This window comes from Sus scrofa, chromosome 15 (assembly GCF_054392235.1).
Source record: "Sus scrofa isolate SSC_HxYL_T2T_F1_AM1 chromosome 15, Sscrofa_HxYL_maternal_Yorkshire_Landrace_v2.0, whole genome shotgun sequence".
Classification (NCBI taxonomy): domain Eukaryota; kingdom Metazoa; phylum Chordata; class Mammalia; order Artiodactyla; family Suidae; genus Sus; species Sus scrofa.
The window spans coordinates 130,181,016-130,200,741 of record NC_139397.1 but is presented as its reverse complement, the minus strand read 5'-3'; the positions used below and the strand labels follow the sequence as shown (position 1 = coordinate 130,200,741).

The window sequence follows — 19,726 nt, the reverse complement described above, 5'->3', positions numbered from 1 at the left end:
AGATTTTCTACATGCCCCTTGAGAGAGTAAGTTTACAGATCCTTAAACAAGAGAAATGTAGTTATTTCAGCAAATGAGATATATTAGGACAGTCAAAAAACTATCACATAAGTCAGTACATTAAAAAATTAATGAGCAAATTCTTTTAAAAAAATCATCATCATCATTGTCTACAGGGTACATATTTTCTTCTGATCAGAAAGAACTCACTCATATCACTGCAGACCATTTGGATAGTCAGATTTAGTTTCACCTACTGAAACTCGGCAGTGGATTTTCTTTCCAATATCTCCTTCTCAACTTGGTAATGGTGACAGACCAGGTTACACAGAATGCATAGAATAGTTAACCAGACATGCACTAAAGAAAGAGAATCTTTTTTGCCACAAAAAGTCATTTTCAAAAGTTCTATAAATACCTTAATGCTGATGTTAATTACTAGTTACTAGTATGACAATCCAAATAGTGGTGAGTTTAAGCAAATTTGGGGACCGGAGGAGCTACAGAAAATTACTGACAAATGATAGGGTTTTGAAATAATTTTTTTAAAGCTCATGTAGAATAACTTCAAATCCCCTCCTAAGATCATTTTTAAAAAGGCATTTTGTAGCATTGTTGATTATGTGTAGACCCTATATCAAACATCATGGGAGATGCCAAAGTAGCCAAAAACAGCATACCTGCCAAGTTATATATATATAACTTTAGGTGAGGGCATAATATAATTAGAAGTAAACATTCATCATACAGTAATAAATGCTACCTTGGCATCTGGGGTCAACAAATCTGAATATGATTTTTTGGGGCCTTCTTTAGGGCCGCATATGCAGCATATGGAAGTTCCCAGGCTAGGGGTCAAATCGGAGCTGCAGCTGCCAGCCTACAGCACAGTCACAGCAACAGTGGATCTGACCCACGTCTATGAACTACACCACAGCTCACGACAACACTGGATCCTTAATCCACTGAGCAAGACCAGGGATTGAACCTGTTTCCCTGTGGATCCTTGTCGCGTTCATTACCACTGAGCCACGACAGGAAATCCCAAGCTTGTAGCCTTTTTAGTTGGTTTTATAAACAATAAATATTCTTAAAACAGCCTATGGCAAAACTCAAAGCTAGTTTTTAAAGATAAAATACTACAGAAACAAAAATCAAATGAGAAATATATAATTGACACGATTATAAAATGAATCCATATTTAATTTTAAAAGTTTAAGGGAAACTTTTGTTAATTTTCTGCATATCACTGTTCCTCCTCAGAATTCAAAAAAACAGATAAAAACTTAAATGATAGCCAACCAGCTTTAAATATATCATATATCTAGAAAGTTAACTCTTCCAAAGTTATGATAAAATAAAGCTTCTGAGAAATTGATGAAAAAAGAATTACTGATATTTGGTACAGGAGATATGATAGCTACTACATTCCATTTACTCCCCAATTGCCTTTTTTTAATTTATCTTTGGATTTACAAAGCATGATGCCAGATACAAAAATGCAATTATAGTTCAGGTCATAATTTGGGAGGGGGGGTATTTATTTTTCTCATAATGAAATAGTATATATTTTAATTTTTTAAATGATTTTTATATTTTTCCATTTAATTCAATGATGAATATATTCATTCACTTATTTAACTGCTATTCATTCGGAGTTTATTATGTACTAAGCACTGTGTTAGGTGTATCTACGTTACAAACTACCAATGCAAATGAGTGGTACATAAAGAATTTTTTAATCCTTCTTTATTTAATGATGAAAAGCAAGAAGGAAGATGACAAGCAGACCATATCATGCAACTAATATGTTTATTTGCTGCTCATCATTCAAAATGCTATATTTTAAGACTTTCCTATAAATGACTACACTGAGATATCCAATAGACTAATAAATAAGTCTACGTAGTAGACTTCACTTTGAGTCCACCTAAAAGGAATGATATCCAAAGGATACATTAGAGAATAGAGTTTACTATAAGCTAGAACCCTCCACTTAAAAAGTAATCAATTTTGGATTCAAGAAATCCTTCTCTTCAGCTTTTTTCAACTTCAAATGGACAGGTATTTTGGAAAGGTGTCAATGGATTTCTGAATTGGAGGAAATCTACAAAATATGGAAAGATTGACACAGAGCAGAATATGGAGTGAAGTATATCACATCTTATTTTGCACTGAGGAAGATAAGTGTGGACATAAATAAAAATATAACAATTTCCTTCATATTTCACATAGGTAAAGCCTTCATTTTTGAAGAAAAGTATCCTTATTAATCAGCGTTGGTATGAAAATATAAAGCACTTCAAAATATTTTTGCTATCATCATTAAATTATGTTTTCAATTTTATAGGAATGCCATCATTCTATGTACTTTCAATTGGAGGTATTATAATCAGAAAGCATCCTCACATTATTCTTTAGTGAAATTAGCTCCTAAGCCTCACAAGAAAAAAAATCATAATATATTAAGCATTCCCTGTGAGCTTAATACTTCATTAAAAAAAAGACACAGATGCTTATAAAACAAATTGTAGAATATATATAAATACCAAATTCTGCATAAGTGTTGAAATCCTTGGTTAAACTCCACTGAGATTAAAGAGGGAGAGTTCTGAGAGAAAGTGTCATTTGTTGCAAAGTTATGCAAAAGTGACCACGTATGGAAAATGACAACCCAAGGCAGAGTATATACAACTACTTACTAAAAGCTAAGGTTTGATGACAAAGAAATAGAAATGAAAAAGACATCAGGTCACAGGGCTGCATCTAGTAAGTAAAGTATGCCTTTCAAAACTTCACATGAAAAGTATCACTGTTAAACTATAGGGTATGGTTGTGTTCAAAATTCTCACCAAAATTTGAGTATCTGTAGCTTGTTCTTGGACCATCTGAATTGCTTTTGCCAAATCTTCTTCACCTTCTGGAATGCTAAAATTGTCGTCTGGTATCTAAATCACAGAAAAAGCGAAAGAGAGGAAGAGTTAGAGGAAAATAAAAATACCTTATTTCATTTCAGAAATAATTCTCCTCACAGAACAAAGGATCAAAGAAATACACTTTATCTAAGACACCATGTCATTCTGAAGACCTATAAAAAATGAACAACTAACAAGTAGGCAGCCCTCTGACTTCCCTGTAAACATCATTCAATGTCACTTCTAATGAATTTGAGATTAGCTTATGGGTAATTGCTTTTATCTATAATGACAAATGTAGTAAAAACTCTGCTAAAAAAAAAAAAATGTTAAACCACCTGAATGCCAGCATTCTTTCCTCATCCGAGATTTTGTTCACAATTACTTTTCATAACTTAATTTCTAGTAAATTAAGTCTAATATTAAAATTAACATTCAGTAATTTCAAGTGATATGTATTATTATCTCCATTTTACCAGCAGTAATGCAAAGCCTATCTTATGTGTTTGTCCTGTCTCCTGCTTGTCCAGGCCACACCTGCCAGGCTTTCTTTCACACATTTTCATTCACAGCTTCTGTTATCTAGGAGTGGCTCTGTCCGCCAAGCCTCAGATGTAATGATAGGTTCCATTGGAACAATGAATGAAAGGAAAGGTTTGAGACAATAAGCATATTAGACAGAAATACAGATAAGTTGGAAGGAGGCATAGGATATGAGCTCCAGCTAAGTAGTAGGAATCTGAAAAACCCTATCAAGAGCAAACTGGATGAAAGGGAATACCTGCTAGACAGAGATAATAGACAGTAGTATGGATCCATGGGCCAGGTGATAAGGGGCTGATTCTGAAGGACATTCAACAGGAAAATCAAAAGAGCTAGACGTATTAACCGATCTAAATTTTTAAATAGACCTTTCATACCGCACTCATAACCAGCTGATTAGCTAAATTCAGTTGAAAAATTAGCATCACTTAAGAAAAAAATGTATATTTAATAAAAAATAAAATGAATCCTTCACAAGAATAACTATAATGAATTAACAGAATAAATATGCAAAATGAACAAATTACCTCTTCATATTCATAATCATCTTCAGATGCTTCAGTTATAGTGACCTCTAAATATACTGTCAAGTTTGAATCTCAAAATATATGGAATAAAATTATTATACTTAAAAGTTGATATAACATTAAAATACAGTATTAGATCCAAGAATCTCACTAAGTTAGTAAATGCAAATAAAGTTATTTTTTAAATTTTTCTTCTTCATATAGCCTACAATAATAGATGTTTTAAAACAAAATACTTTGTTATTTTAAATTATTATTCTATATTACCCAAATCCATAAAAAACTATATTTTTATCTCTTTCTTATCTGATGATTTCCAACTCTATTCTAAGAAGACTAACAAAAAAGTAGATAGTCTCATAATATATATTAGAAAGAGATAAAAATGGTGGACAGGAAAACTATGACGGTAAATTTTTCAAACCTATCTCAAACCACAGTGAATTTTCCTGAGTTACAGAGTCATTCACAACACAGTGTGACCTCTTTACTTGGTTTAAAGTATTATGAATGAAAAAACAAAGCACACCAAGATTTACATATAAGTAAAAAAGAGATTTCAATGTTTTTATCAATAAAAGTTACTTACACCTCCACTCTTTCTTAAATATCTCAATTTTAAAATTATCTTTGAAAAGACAGCTTAATTTTAAGCAAATATAAACTTATATTTAGTAGTCATAAACTATATATAGTAGTCATAATTCAGCAATTCATATATCAGCATTAAAATATGAATGGACATAACTCTAATAGCTCTGATATAAGACCTTATAAGTTTCTATAATTACAAATGAAAATTCCAAGATAACATTTAATTTTAAAATAAATCAAAACATATACCAGCAATGCTATTTTGTTTGCTGGTTGGTAGGTTTACATTTTTTACAAATATACAGACTTGATTATGCCAAGTTTAAAAGGTATAAAATTAAACACTTCAACGCACAGCAATGGTTTATGAATCAAAGATGAGATTAGCTTAGTTTTCATTTTGCTGCTATGAGAAATTACTCTGTCATTCTTGGTGGAATACTCTCCAAGAATAACCTGATGGTGTGTATAACAACTTCTGTTGTTTGTAATAAGACTGATAACACTCTTCAGCATATTTAGTAGGAGCCAGGCACTGTGCTAAGGGTTTTACATGTATTAACTCATGTCATCCTCATACTATCTATGAGACTGAAGCTACTATAATCTCCATTTTATAGATCAGGACCCAAATGCACAAAGTTACACAACCAAGAACCAACAGCCCTAGAAGTTCAGGTTTCACTCTGCTATACTACCTCTCTTACTATTTCATATGGGTTTTCTTCAAGTCTTTAAATACTTGAAGCATTTGCCAATGATCTGCCACATAGTATTAAACCTCTAAAAGATAGGTATGTATTCTTGTTACTCAGCCCCATCATAAGCAATAATTCTTCACTATTTGACTTATAACTTGAGGAGAGGCTTAAGCTAGTTCAGTTGTGACCAATCCTCAGGAACCAGGTAAGTCAAAGGACGAAGGTTTTATTGTCAAACATGAGTATCTCTCTAATAATAATATGTCCAATAATTTAGACTACAAAACTAGACTATTTAAAGGAGATTAAATAACACTAAAAAAAAAGTTGCATACCTGTAGTTTGTCCCATACCCTTAAACTTACCCATATCAAGTACCTGGAGAGAAGTACCTACCTAAACATTAGTGATCTATTATTACATAAGAGTTTCCAATAGGTTTTGCCTCACTCTCCTTTAATTCCTTGCCAGCAGCCTCCTTAAAGACCATCAGCCTACCACTAATATTCAAGGTATTTTAGTTTCACTAATATTCTACTTAAAGTAGTTTCAACATCTGCCTAATGCTCAGTGCCAAAGTCATTCTGATACTTTTAAGGTATTTCTTGCTTTAGAATCTCACTTCTAAATACCAAAATCTGCATAACAAACTCTCCAAAACTTAGGGCAATAAGCATTTCATAGTTTCTGTGGTTAAGAATTCAACTGAAGAATTCTGATTTGGGATCTTTCATGAAGTCTGTCAACATGGCAGCCAAGATTGCAGTCATCCAAAGACTTAACTGAGCCAAGAGGTTCCAATTCCAAGAATGCTGACATTGTTGGCTAAAGATTTCAGTTCCTCTCTACATGGGTCTTTCCACAAGCTTCTTAAGCCTTCAAGACATGGTGGCTAGCTACTTCCAGAATAAGCAAGCCAAGAAAGCAAAGTGGAAGCCATAGTATCTTTGATGAACAAGTCTCAAAGGTCATATATCATCATTTATTCAATATCATGTTGATTTTATAGGTCAACCTTATTCAGTATGTAAGGGTATAGGGATCACTGGGTAGCATTTTGGAGGCTGGCTATCATACTACCTTTTAGGTTTTGAAAGTATTTTCAAGAGTTAACATATGTAAATCATTCAGAATGGTGTCTGGCTTATAAATACTATACAAGCGTTTGTTAAAATTTCCCTTGTTTTAGAAAGAGATGAGTACCTGTGGAGAAGTCTCATAATCTCCCATGATCTAGTTCACCTATATGTTAAGATGAATGGACAAATAAAAGACATTCTGAATCCTTCCTCCTTTTCTAGATTTATTTTTTTCTGACACATTTGCACTTAATGATATAAAGTTTCCTGAGGTTCAGCTACAGGGAGTCAGCTTCTTTTTATGGAAAAATATGCCCCCTTTTGAGAAACAACTACTAGAAGATGATTTTATAGGCAGTCACTTGTCTTTAAGTCTCCAGAAAAGTAATGCATCTTTCATCACTGCTCATACCATAATAAATTTCACAAAGAAGTAAATATTCTAAAATGATCTGGATAGATTTTTATCATTGTAAATAAGCCAACTACTTACCAAGATTATTGTGAGAAAAACATCAAAGCAAGGCTTCTTAAACATGACTACAAAGAGAAAAAAGTGATTTGTTCTCAAAGCTTTGGAAATATCAAACAACAGTTGTATATTGCTAACAAAAAAAAAATATTCTAAGCAACAGATTTTAGTCACTAATAATATATTGTTTCCTCACAATCAAAATAGAAAAAATAAGTACCATTTTATAAATTTTTAAAATATCATCATATGGATCATAAGCATATGTACTTTTATAGCCATGTGTGATTGAATGGCACAGATATAGTCATCTCTAAATTGAAAAAAAAAAGAAAAGAAACTACATCAGAAGATTAATAGATTTGGCCAAAATCACAACTATGAGTAACAAAGTTTCTTGAATATAAATACCATGAATTTTCAACTACACCGTACTGTTCCTATAGTGACATAATGGCAAAACGCAATTTTTGCCAGTAACTTCAGTAATGAACTCTCTCCCCTGTTTGTTTTCCGAATTCTCAAGTGTCATATTACCCGCAGATAAATCCAACCCTTTAAAGAGCTCAATTTGATGACACTAAAGGAAGGAGAAGTATAAAAGAGCTACAGGGCTATAGACGCAAAGATTAAATAAACCAAGAGCAAGAGATTAACAGAACAAAAAGGTCAGGAAGAGGACAAATACCCCAAATAGGACCCAGTAGCCTTCTAAATCGATACTTTTAGTATCCACATTATGATCTGTACAGAAAATCTTCCCAGACGCAACTCAATTGAAATGTGATGTTGCAGTATTACCAAAGAAGTAAATGTACTTTGGTCTGTGCGTTTGTAATCAATATGTCTATCTGGCTAGCTGGCTAGCAACACATGGACAAATGCACAAACAAATCCCAAAACAATTCTGTGGCATTTTACAAACACTCACACAGCTACAGGAAGATAAAAGTAAAAACAAATGAATATGGAAAATTGAATAGGAGAAAGGGAAATAGGAGAAAATAAATATGCAGTAAATGCTATAAGTCCTCATGAACTTAGTTAAATACAAGCCACAGGTTTGACTCTAAACTTCCCAGCAATCTGGGTAAAAAGGGGTTCCAATTCTCTATCCATCCAATGAAAAGAGATGAGTTTCTCAGTAGATGTACAGCAACCTCTGGTTCTGAATTCTAAGAGAAATCATGCTCTTCGGTTCCCATAAAGAGAATACTGTGGACTGTACATACGTTGATTCCCTTGGAACTTGGACAGCCAGAAAGACAGAGTGAAGCAGGATCTGATGGGTCATTGCATGTGAAAAAGGTTGGAAAGCACTGCTTTAGAAGCAATATTGGTAGAACGTAAACAGGCAACGTATCAAGAACCACCTGAAAGATAAAACCCTTTACTCTGTTCTACTTTTGCTGGGCAACTTTCTCATCTGTAATTTCTCTTAGGTGATCCTATTCTCCAGGAAATGTCCATACAATTAAACTGGCCACAATTCTCATGCAAAGTTATTTTTCCACTGCAGAATAATAAACTGACATTCTGGCTTAAAATCAGTTTCTTGATGCCAAGTTGACTCTGAGTCCTTACAAAACTCCCTTCCCATGACGTACCTAGTATTCCTTCAAAGAACATCATTGAACTCCAATTCCAAATTTCATTTTTTTTTTCTGTTCTGTTTTTATCTCTGAGATCTGGTTCCTGCCTTTCTGCCTACCTGAGCTTGAGCTGGACTATTGTACCTGGTTTTCTAGTCTTATCTTGGCACTGTCTGTCATCAACCCTTCCTCCCGGGACTGCAGCCACAGCCAGAGCACTGCCCACTTCCAGGCCAGGGACTACATCCTAGAGTCATAGCCTAGACTCAGACTAAGGTTCCTACTCCATATTTCCACTTACTCTGGAAGGAATTTAGTAATACTTGTGAGTTTGCATACTGTGAATTAGTTCCCTGGTACCCCATCACCATGGATGAACTAATTGGTAGTTTCTGCACTAATAGAATTTGCACCAAATTCTGACCTTGTAGACCTTGTCAGAAAATAGGCCAATATACACCCACACTGAAACTACTAGGAAGCCCTAAATCCAACACAGTATTATAGAAGACACAACCACAAGAAGCTTCAGAGAAGCATTTCAGCTGCCTTAATAGAGCAAAGCTTGAGGTGACAGTTGTTATGATGGGGTCACAAACGAGGTTCTGCAGATGGACTACAGCCAGAAAGAAATGAACAATTTTCAGATTAGAGCAGAATACAAAGTTCGTCACTGGTCTCCTCTACTACTGCATCTGTAGGTAGCGATCACTGCCAGCAGCGCCATCCTTAAAAAGAACTAGAGTGAAACATATAGCTAATTATATTTTTCATGATTTCCCAGAGCTGCTATAGTCAGAAATTGCTTTGTAATTTTGCCATCACTGTAGAGTCAATGTTCACAGAGGCAACCTAAAATCTAGCTGGGATGCTCCATGATCAACAGTTTACTCACTAAATTGAAATAAAAATAAATGTATTACAAATAGCAAACATCACAGTCATGTCTTCTTTCTTAGGAAAGCTAATTTAAAGAAAATAAGGTAACGGAATATGGATCAAAATGGCAAATAACTGGCACACTTGCTTCCCTATCCCCCACTGCTATTTGCTTCCTTCAGTCTTTCCTACCAAATCTTATTAACACCACATACCAGGGAACCATTATTAATTCAATAGAATTGGCAAGAGCGGAAATTTATTGGCCCCTTCTGCTCTAAACAGTTATTGTACATTTTCTGCCTCAGAAGCTAGAAAATAACTTTCTGGCAGCTGTAAGATTCATAGCTCTTATAGAGGGTTGTGGTGTAAGTTTTTCTGATTTCTAAACCAAGAGATCCAAAGATATGGGATCTACATATTATACCACTATCTGAAAATATAAAAGCTAGAGGTTAAGATATTTGTCTATAGCCTTGCTACTCCAATTATAGTCCTTAGACCAGCAGCACCAGCAGCATCTATCTGGGAGCTTGTTAATAATACAGAATATTAGCCCTAAGCTGCACCTATTGAATTAGTATCCTCATTTAAAGAAACATATTTTTGATTCATATGCACAGTAACACCTGTCTAGACTAGAAGACACAGAACAAAATATAATTTTTTTCTCTCAAATAAGCTATGGCTTTAATGCATGTAAAACTCAGCACTCCCGGCTTAGTAACATGCCACTTTTTAAAAGTTTTTGTCGAAATATAGCTGATTTACAATGTTATATTAGTTTCAGGTGTAAAGCAAAGTGATTCAGCTCATACACATACTTCTTTTCCTTTATAGATTATTACAAAATATTGAGTATAGGGGAGTTTCCGTCGTGGCGCAGTGGTTAACGAATCCAACTAGGAACCATGAGGTTGCAGATTTGATCCCTGCCCTTGCTCAGTGGGTTAATGATCTGGCGTTGCCGTGAGCTGTGGTGTAGGTCGCAGACGCGGCTTGGATCCACCGTTGCTGTGGCTGTGGTGTAGGCCAGCGGCTTCAGCTCCGATTCGACCCCTAGCCTGGGAACCTCCATATGCCGCAGGAGTGGCCTGAGAAATAGCAAAAAAAAAAAAAAAAAGAAAGAAAAAAAATATTGAGTATAGTTCCCTGTGCTATACAGTAGGTCCTCCTTTGTTGATTATTTTATATATAATAGTATAAGCAGTACATAAGTAACATGCCTCAATCTACATTCTATATTCAGATTATCTGTTCTTTTTATTTGAATATATAAAGGATGCAACTAAGTGACCACAAGCAAATTCAGCTTTTCAATGATAATAAGAAATACACTACTTGAGAGCATATTGATTATTAAGGACTTTACTAATAGCTTCTCACTTAAAACCATAAATATTCCAGAGAAGTAACATCTTAGAGGAAGTATATAACTGTTAAAAGCAATAAATAAAATAATTTTTAAAGTTCAGCTTTAATTAAACAAAGCTATCAGTAAGTATTAACATTGCAGTGAGATACTGGCTACAGGATATCGCTTAAGAAAAAAAGTGTGTTTCTTATATGAGGTATCAGTTTAGCATGATCACCATATTTCAGGGTCTGGAATCCTTAATTCTGCATTTTTGGAAATAGCTAACTTGGGACTGCATCAGAGTTGATTAGCCTCAAAGTTAAAGTCAGTCAACCCTCAGAAATTGCTCTTGAGGCCAGAGGAGACCTCTGCAGTGGCCATAAAACTTATGTCCATAATCTAAAGAAGTCAAATTATTAGTGCTAAAATGCCTAGAAAAATAATAATCAAAAGCCAATTAGGGAAGCTGAGAATCAGTGCAATGGGAGGTAGGTAACAAAAACAAACTACTTTGGGACTTCCACTTCCCTCGAATAATGCATTTCATTACTCTTGCTTGAACAAGTTCTTTAGACAAGCAGCCAAAAAATCAATTAAGCATTAGCTTTCTTAGGACAGTTCATTCTAGCCTGTATTTTCCAATTGGAATTGAGCACTCTCAAAGGACTGCAGCCACACATTAAAAGGCAATCCCTGGTCACTACTACAATTGAAAACCTCACCAAAACTGTACTGATTTTTAAGAGAGAATTCATTTATGAAAGACAACCAACCTTCTTCACAATTACTAGAGATACCTACTTGCCCATTTACAAATCACACAGTTAAAATCTAGCCTTTTATTTTACAAAGGTGCAAATGTCTTTCTAATAAAGAGTTCTCGAGAGGATTCGTGTATTCTATGACTAGATTTTTAAAGTTCTGGAGATAGCAAAATAAGATTAGAACTATGTCATGCATGTTTGTATCTCACCTTGTGCAAGTTTAAAACTTAAAAGTAAATATATAAAGTGCTTCAGAAGAAACAAAAGTGGCACCATCACAACTAGGAGGTTACAAGGAAGGAAACATTCTCTAAACTGTCATAAAGAATGTGAGGCTTCTACTAATGACGCCATTCCCCACTCCCCATAGTGGAACATGGCTAGCTATGTTTCTGGTTTGGACCACACTAACCTATACATATTCTTAATCTCTGAATGGTTAAGAGAAATGAAAATGGTAATTTCCTGGAGAATTTGAGTCAACCTCTTTCATAAGATTTGCTCAATATTGATAGCTTATTGTTTATTGTCCTAGGAGCATCTGTTCAATAATAAATAAGGGAAGACCAAAACCAAATGCCATGGATTAGAAGTGATTAAGTACATGTGCAAAGTAGAGAACATCATATTTCTGATTCATTAGTGCATATTATAATTTTATTTACCTACTACAATAGCTCAAATTACCTGAAAGCTAAAGACTTTAACCCAAGAAAGTTTCACTTCAGCAACTATCATAATTCTTAAGAAACAATATCAAATAAAATTATACAGTCAACTCTTAATTATGCATGTTGAGAGCTCAAGGATACAGGGATAACAGATTCGAAGGTAGTCCTCAAACTTCATTTAAGTAAGAATTAAAGCTCTCGCATGATAAACCTTTTATTTGAAATTGAATGTAGGAAAACTGATTGGTTAAATGTTTACTAATCTCCTGAATACCCTTTAGTTGAAACCCAAAAGAGTCAACCAAAGAGAGATGGAAGAAATGCAAAGTGGCTAGATATTTCACATAGAAGATAATAAAATCCTGGAAGAAGGGTAGAATCAAGATTGTAGACTAGGAAGAATTTGAGCTTAACTCCTCCCATGGACACACCAAAACTACAACTACATATAAACAACTCTCTCTGAGAATGACCTGAAGACTAGTACAATGACTCTTCTACATTAAGGATAAAGAGAAAAAAAAAAAAAAAAAAAAAAAAAACACATCAAGATAGGTATGAGGGGCAGAGGTATGATCTATTCAGGACCCATACCCTAGTGTGGCAACCCACAAGCAGGAGGGGATATCACAAACACAGAAGACCTTGCTAAAGGGCGATGAGTTTAAACCTCATTTTGATAACCCCAGGCCAGGGGACCTGCACCAAGAATATGAGCCCCCATAAGGATTGGCTTTTAAAACCAATAGGGTTAACACACAGAAGAGCTAGAAGGCTTTTACAGGAATCCAAAATTCCACTCTTAAAAAGTACACAAAATCACTCACTCTGAGTCCAGAATGTAGGCAGCAGACTGAATAGCACCTGGCACTCTTCCTGACCTACCAAAGCCTTCCTAGAATGTCCCTGCCAAAGCAGCCCCCATTCACCATGTCCCACAACCTTCCCTCTTTCCCAGCCAATGTCAAGCCTATCAAAGCCAACCAGCACACACAGTCTATAAAGGGAATGCTCTTACACAAGGCCATGACTTTAAGACTGGAAAAGGTAACTAATTCACCTAATTCATAGAAGCAAACACAGAAAGCAAAACAAAATGAGAATACAGAGGAGTATGCTCCAAATCAAACAGCAAGACAAAACCCAAGTGGGGGGTTAAAAAAAAAACAAAAAAAAACCTTATGAATCAGAGATAAATACTTTGCCCGGTAAGACAGTTCAAAGTAGTGGTCACAAAAATACTCACCAAACTCAAGAGAATGAATAAACATAGTGAGAACTTCAATAAAGATTTAGAAAACATAGGAAACAACTAGAGCTAAAGAATAAAATAACTGAAATGAAAAATACACTAGACAGAATCAACAGATGGTGGCTGATATAAAAGAACACATAAACAATCTGGAATACAGAATAGAGGAAATCATCCAATCTAAATAGCAAAAATAAAGAAATTTTTTTAAAAAGGATAATTTAAGGAAATAATAGCTTAAAATTTCCCCAACCTGAAAATGGAAACTGATATCTAGGTCCAGGAAGCACAGAGCATCCAAACAAGTCCAAGAGTCCCAAGAGAGCCATGCCAAAACATACCATAATTAAAATGGCAAAAGTTAAAGAGAGAATTTTAAAGGCAAAAAGAAAAAACAACTAGTCACATACAAGGAAACCCCTATAAGGCTACAGGCTGGCTTTTCAGCAGAGACTTGCAGTCCAGAAGACAGTAGCATGCTATGTTTAATGTGCTGAAAGAAAAAAATTTATAATCAAAAAGGCAAGGTTATCATTCAAAATTTGAGATAAAAAAGTTCCAAAACAAGCAAAAACTAAGAGTTCCTCATTACTAAACCAGCTTTACAGGAAATGTTAAAAGGGCTTCTTTAAGTGGAAAAAAAGGCTATAACTAGAAATGAGAAAATACATGAAAGAAAAAAATCTCACCAGGTAAAAGTAAACATACAGTAAAATCAGTAGATCAGACACTTAAAAAGCTAGTATGGAAGTGAAAGACAAAAGTCATAAGATCAACTATAACTACAATAAGTAGTTAACAAATACACAAAGTAAAAAGATATAAAATATGACACCAAAACATAAAACATGGGGAGAGTAAAAATATGGTGCTTTTAGAATGTGTTCAAACTTAAACAACTATCAGCTACACTATATATATGTAAGTGCAAACCAAAAACCTACACCAGATATTAAAAAAAAGAAAAAGAATTCAAATAACAATAAATGCCAAATATAACAATAAATTCAAAAAAAACTGAAGAAGGAACACTTTCAAACTCACTCCATGATGCCAAAATTACCATGATACCAAAACCAGAAAAATACACTACAAAAAAAGGAAATTACAGGCGAATATTCCTGACAAACGTAGACGCAAAAATCCTTAACAAACATATTAGCAAACCAAGTTCAACAATACATTAAAAGGGATCATACATTATAATCAACTAACTGGTATTTATTCCACAAAAGCAAGGATGGTTGAACACCCATAAATCAATGTGATACACAACATTAACAAAAGCTCTCAATACATGCACAAAAAGCTTTTTAGAGTATAGAGGAAACATACCTCAACATAATAAAGGACATATATCACAAAACACAGCTAACATCACACTCAATGGTAAAAAGCTCAAGGCTTTTCTTCTAAGATTAGCAACAAGATAAGATTGCCCAATCTAACCCATCTATGCAACATATTAGTGGAAACGGCAATCCAATAAGAGAAAGAAATAAAAGACATCCAAATCAGAAGAGAAGTAAAACTGTCACTATTTACAGAGGATATAATACAATTTACAGAAAACCCCAAAGACTACCAAAAATTACTAGAAATAATAAATGAATTCAATAAAGTTGCAGGATACAAAATTAGTATTCAGAAATCTGTTGTCTTTCTCTATACTAATAACAAACTATTAAAAAGTGAAATAAAGAAAATTTCATTTACAATTCAATCAAAAGAGTAAAACAGCTATGAATAAATTTAAACAAGCATGTAAAACACCTGTACTCTGAAAACAGTAAGATATTTATGGAAGAAATTTAAGAACAGCACAAATAAGTGGAAAAATATACTATGCTCATGGATAGGAAAGATTAATATTGTTAAAATGTCCATACTATTCAAATCAATCTACAGATTCAATGCAATCCTTATCAAGACACCAATGGGGAGTTCCTGCTGTGGCTCAGCAGTAAGGAATCTGACTAGTATCCATGAGGATGCAGGGTGGATTCCCAGCCAAGCTCAGTGGGTTAAGGAACCGGGATTTCCCTGAGCTCTAGTGTAGGTTGCGGATGCAGCTCAGATCTATGGTTGATTCAACCCCTAGCCTGGGAATGCCATATGCCTCATGTGCGGCCCTAAAATGGAAAAAAAAAAAAAAAAAAAAAAAAACAAAAACAAAAAAAAACAATGGCATTTTCATATAACTGCAAAAATTATCATAAAATGCATATGGGAAAACAATACCCTGAATATCAAAGCAATCACAAATAAAAACAAATACGTGATAGCAATCCCTGACTTCAAACTATGCTACAAATCTAAAGTAATCAAAACTATAAAGTACTGGCACAAAAACAGATACATAGATCAATGGAACAGAATAGAAAAAGCCCAGAAATAAACTCAACCTTATATTGTCAATTAATCTACAAGGAGGTGAGAATATACAATGGAAAAAAGACAGCTTCTTTAATAAATAGTGTTGGAAAAGCTGGACAGCCACAGCAAAAGAATGAAACTGCACCATTTTCTTTCACTATGTACAAAAGCAAAGTCAAAATGGATTAAAGACTTAAATATAAGACTTTAACCATAAAACTCATAGAATAAAACATAGTGCGCTCTTTGATATTTTTGGATCTGTCTCTTCAGGCAAAAGAAACAAAAGCAAAAATAAACAAATGGAACTACATCAAATTAGAAATCTTTTTCATAACAAAAGAAACCATCAACAAAACAGAAGTGGAAAGGACAATATATTGAATGGGAGAAGATACTTGCAAATGATATTCATGATAAGGGGTTAACGTCCAAAATTTATAAAGAATTCACACAAATCAACATCAAAAATAAGTAAATAAATAACCCAATTAAAATGGGCAGAAGACATGAACATATTTTTCCAAGGAATATATATAGATGGCCAACAGACACATGAAAAGGTTCTTAACATCTTTTATCATCAGGAAAATGTAAATCAAAATCACAATGTTATCAACTCACACCTGTCAAAATAGCTATTGCCAAAAAGCCAAGAAATAACAAGTGTTGGTGAGAATATGGAGAAAAGAGAACCCTCATGTACTCTTGGTGGGAATGTAAACTGGTGTAACCACTATGGAAAACAGTATGGAGGTTCCTCCAAAAATTTAATATAGAACTACTAAATGATCCAGCAAGTCCACTTATGGGTACTAATCTGAAAAAAACAAAACACTAATTTTAAAAGATATACACACCATATGTTTATTGCAGTATTACTACAACAGCCAAAATATGGAAGTAACCTAAATTGAACATCAATGGATGAATGGATTAGGAAGATGTATATGTTCCTACAACGGAACATGACTCAGCCATAAAAATACTGAAATATTTCCATTTGCAAGAACTTGAATGGGCCTTGAGGGCATCATGCTAAGTAAAATAAGTCAGACAGAGAAAGAAATTTACTGTATGATTTCATTTATATGTAAAGTCTAAAAAACAAAACAAGCATAACAAAACAGAAGTAATCTCTTAGATACAGAGAACAGATGCCAGAAAACAGGGAAATGGGGGTATGACTAAAAGAGATGAAAGAAATTAAGAGGTACAAACTTCTAGTTATAAAATAAATATGTCATGATGTTGTAATGCCAAGCATAGAGGATGTAAACAATAATATTGCAGTAACTTTTTATGGTAACTCAAAGTAACTAGACTTACAGTGGTGATCACTTCAAAACGTATAGAAATACTGCATCACTATATTGTACACCTGAAACTAATATAATTTTTAAGTCAATTATAGTTCAATAAAGAAAATCCTGGGAGTTCCTGTCATGGCACAGCAGAAACGAATCCGACTAGGAACCATGAGGTTGCAGGTTTGATCCCTGTCCTTGATCAGTAGGTTAAGTATCCAGCATTGCTTCAAGCTGTGGTGTAGGTCGCAGGCACGGCTCAGATCTGGCGTTGCTCTGGCAAAGGCCGGCAGCTGTAGCTCCGATTAGACCCCTAGCCTGGGAACCTCCATATGCCGCGAGTGCAGCCCTAAAAAAGATGAAAGACAAAAAAAAGAAAGAAAGAAAAAAAAAAGAAAATCCTGGAAAGTCATAGTCGCTTATAAATGTAATTACTTGGAGCAGGATTTGTAAGATACGTTTTTCGCAAACTACTCTATGTTGGCAGCCTTAACTCAGTGCTCTCCCTGCAAACTAAATAAACCTGATTTTCATTAGCGAAAGTTGTGCTGTATTGGAGTATCACCATTTGACGAGTGTTTGTTAAAAAGTTACCTCAGTATGTTTGCCTCGTGTTAATCATTTAATGCAGAAATCATTTTAATGCAGACAAGATATGATATGGCTATCATTCACTAGCATGGGCATAGGATATTTAACATAGATAAGCTGTGAAAGAATCACTGAACTGCTCTTGAATTTCAAAAGGAATATAATGGGATAAGACAGCTTGTTAAGTTCTACGAAAACCTCACTTAGGACACTAAGAACACCCACATACTTCATTCAAATTGATGTCAAACTATCGAACACATTCCTGTAAAAATCATGTTTGCATGGAATAAAATACTCCACATTTTCTTTGACCTTTTCTACCAAGTTCAAGTTCCCATTTAGCAAGGATGTGTACTGAGCCTGAGTCAAGACAGGCTAGTCAGTTTGCCAAAGCCCACCAAATTAATCATTGCTGGATCTCTGAAATCTTGAATTAAAGCCGAGGGGATTATATTAGGACCAAAAAATAAAGGTAGATTTTGGAGTTTCCTTGATATCTTTAAGAATAAAACAGATTAACCATCTCTCTCCTATCTGCCTGAATAGAGTAGCTATCTTTTTCTCATGAACTCTCCCCATCTCCTGAGTACCATTTACATAAAGAAGGGGAGCTCAAAAGCTTTACATAAGACATAGTCAACCTTATTATCCACAAATGGCTATTCAATTTTTCTGGTTATTTCCACTGATAATCGCTCATTACTATCTGACCTGGTTTCTTTCAAACATCTCTGAGCCCTGTCAGCTCACCGGGTTACCTGCCCTTTAGTTGCTAAAGGATTGGGGGGGGGGGGGGTAGGTAATTATCATTGGATAGCCAAAATTTAAACTACCCAGTAAGTCGAATGCTACCAAAACAAATCTCTTAAGCATTGGATAATTGGACCATCTACAGGATCCAGCTGGATATTCTAAGCTTCCTCTCCTTTAAAACCCAAAGGTAGAGATCTTTTTCCCTAATCTCCTAACGTTCCCCTATGGAGTTTGTTTTCATTGGGGGGCTTAAAACCACTGAGGGAAAGGAGCGTTGGATTATTTTGTTGCGCTACTTTAAAATACAATCGCAAAGTTTTCTGAGTGGTTACTACTAAATAGGAGAATCCCAAAGGTCTTTTTCCAACAGAAGCATATCAGTCTGCAACTACTAAAAGGCGAAAAATGACAGTAAGTAGATATCAGGGGATCACTGCGTCAAAAAAGCCACCTTGAGATCCAACAGGCGTCTCTACAGGCTTCGTGACCTCAAGCTTCATAGGGCATCCATAGTGGAAGCCCGCGCCCTCGACCCCAAAACCGGTTACCGTGGCCAGCGTCTAGAGGCTGTGCCTACACGGGAAGGATACGCTCCAGGTAGAAGGCGCCCTCAGCGGCCACCGCGTCCGCAGTGTCCCCGGAAGTCGTCAAGCCCACGCCCAAAGCTTCTTCCAGGACCCGCAGGGCCGAATCGGCCATCCCCTGCTGGGCAGCCATCTGTGGCGCTCCACTTCCCAGCACCCTGGCTTGCCTACTGCGTCTCTAAGGGCAACCGCGAGGACGCTTGCCGGCGAAACCACGCAGCTCTCGCGAGAGCCTGGTATCCTTCACCCCTCCCACCAGGCTGGATCCGGGCGGGAAGAGCTGCCCAGTGGCCCTAAGTGTTGATGTCCTCTGCGCTTCCTACGTTACCAGGACAACGTCGTTGCCTAGTTACCCAGAGCATTCCGAATGCAGCTCCTGGAGTGAAAGAGATAAAATGAAGCAGCGGGCTCGGTTTGCAAACAGTTTCTTACCAAAGCGGCTTGGTTTTCTTTAGTTTTGACCCTAGCGTTTGTTTCTCTGCTCATTTTCTTCACGAAATTGCCTTTCAGTTGGTTTTTACATGCCCATCATCAGTCCCCGGATTTTAGATATGTATAGTGTCCTCGTTCTCCCCAGGGAAAACTTCTAGAAAATAGAAAGATCCTCAGTGCCTGGAAATTTGTTTAAGTTCTAGAAATTATAACTGAGAGATTGGTCCAGAGGAACTCTCAATGAAGAATTAGGCTGATCACCCTAGCCAATTCCTTATTGTGCTTCTTCAAAGTATGTATCTGGACTTTTTTTAAGACTTCGGTTTTATACTTG

General features: G+C 35.3%; 1 protein-coding gene across 21 annotated transcripts in view; it reads right to left on the bottom strand.

The window, feature by feature from the left end:
* The window catches only part of SPAG16 (sperm associated antigen 16), a 959,311-nt gene extending 940,177 nt beyond the window's left edge, over positions 1–19,134 (bottom strand). For 10 of the 21 annotated variants that reach the window (XR_014829285.1, XR_014829286.1, XM_021076085.2 and 7 more), the window contains exons 1-3: positions 18,967–19,134; positions 3,986–4,032; positions 2,853–2,948 (exon numbers count right to left, since the gene is read on the bottom strand). Coding sequence is in view for 17 of the 21 variants with exons in the window: in XM_021076085.2 (XP_020931744.2) it covers positions 2,853–2,948; positions 3,986–4,032; positions 18,967–19,093 (270 nt within the window). In the remaining 4 variants the exon portion in view is untranslated. Of the gene's footprint in view, positions 1–2,852; positions 2,949–3,985; positions 4,057–6,852; positions 6,953–18,827 lie in introns of those variants that run through there. The other 11 variants (XM_084999005.1, XM_084999007.1, XM_084999015.1 and 8 more) reach the window with 6 other exon arrangements.
* Positions 19,135–19,726: the final 592 nt, after the last annotated feature.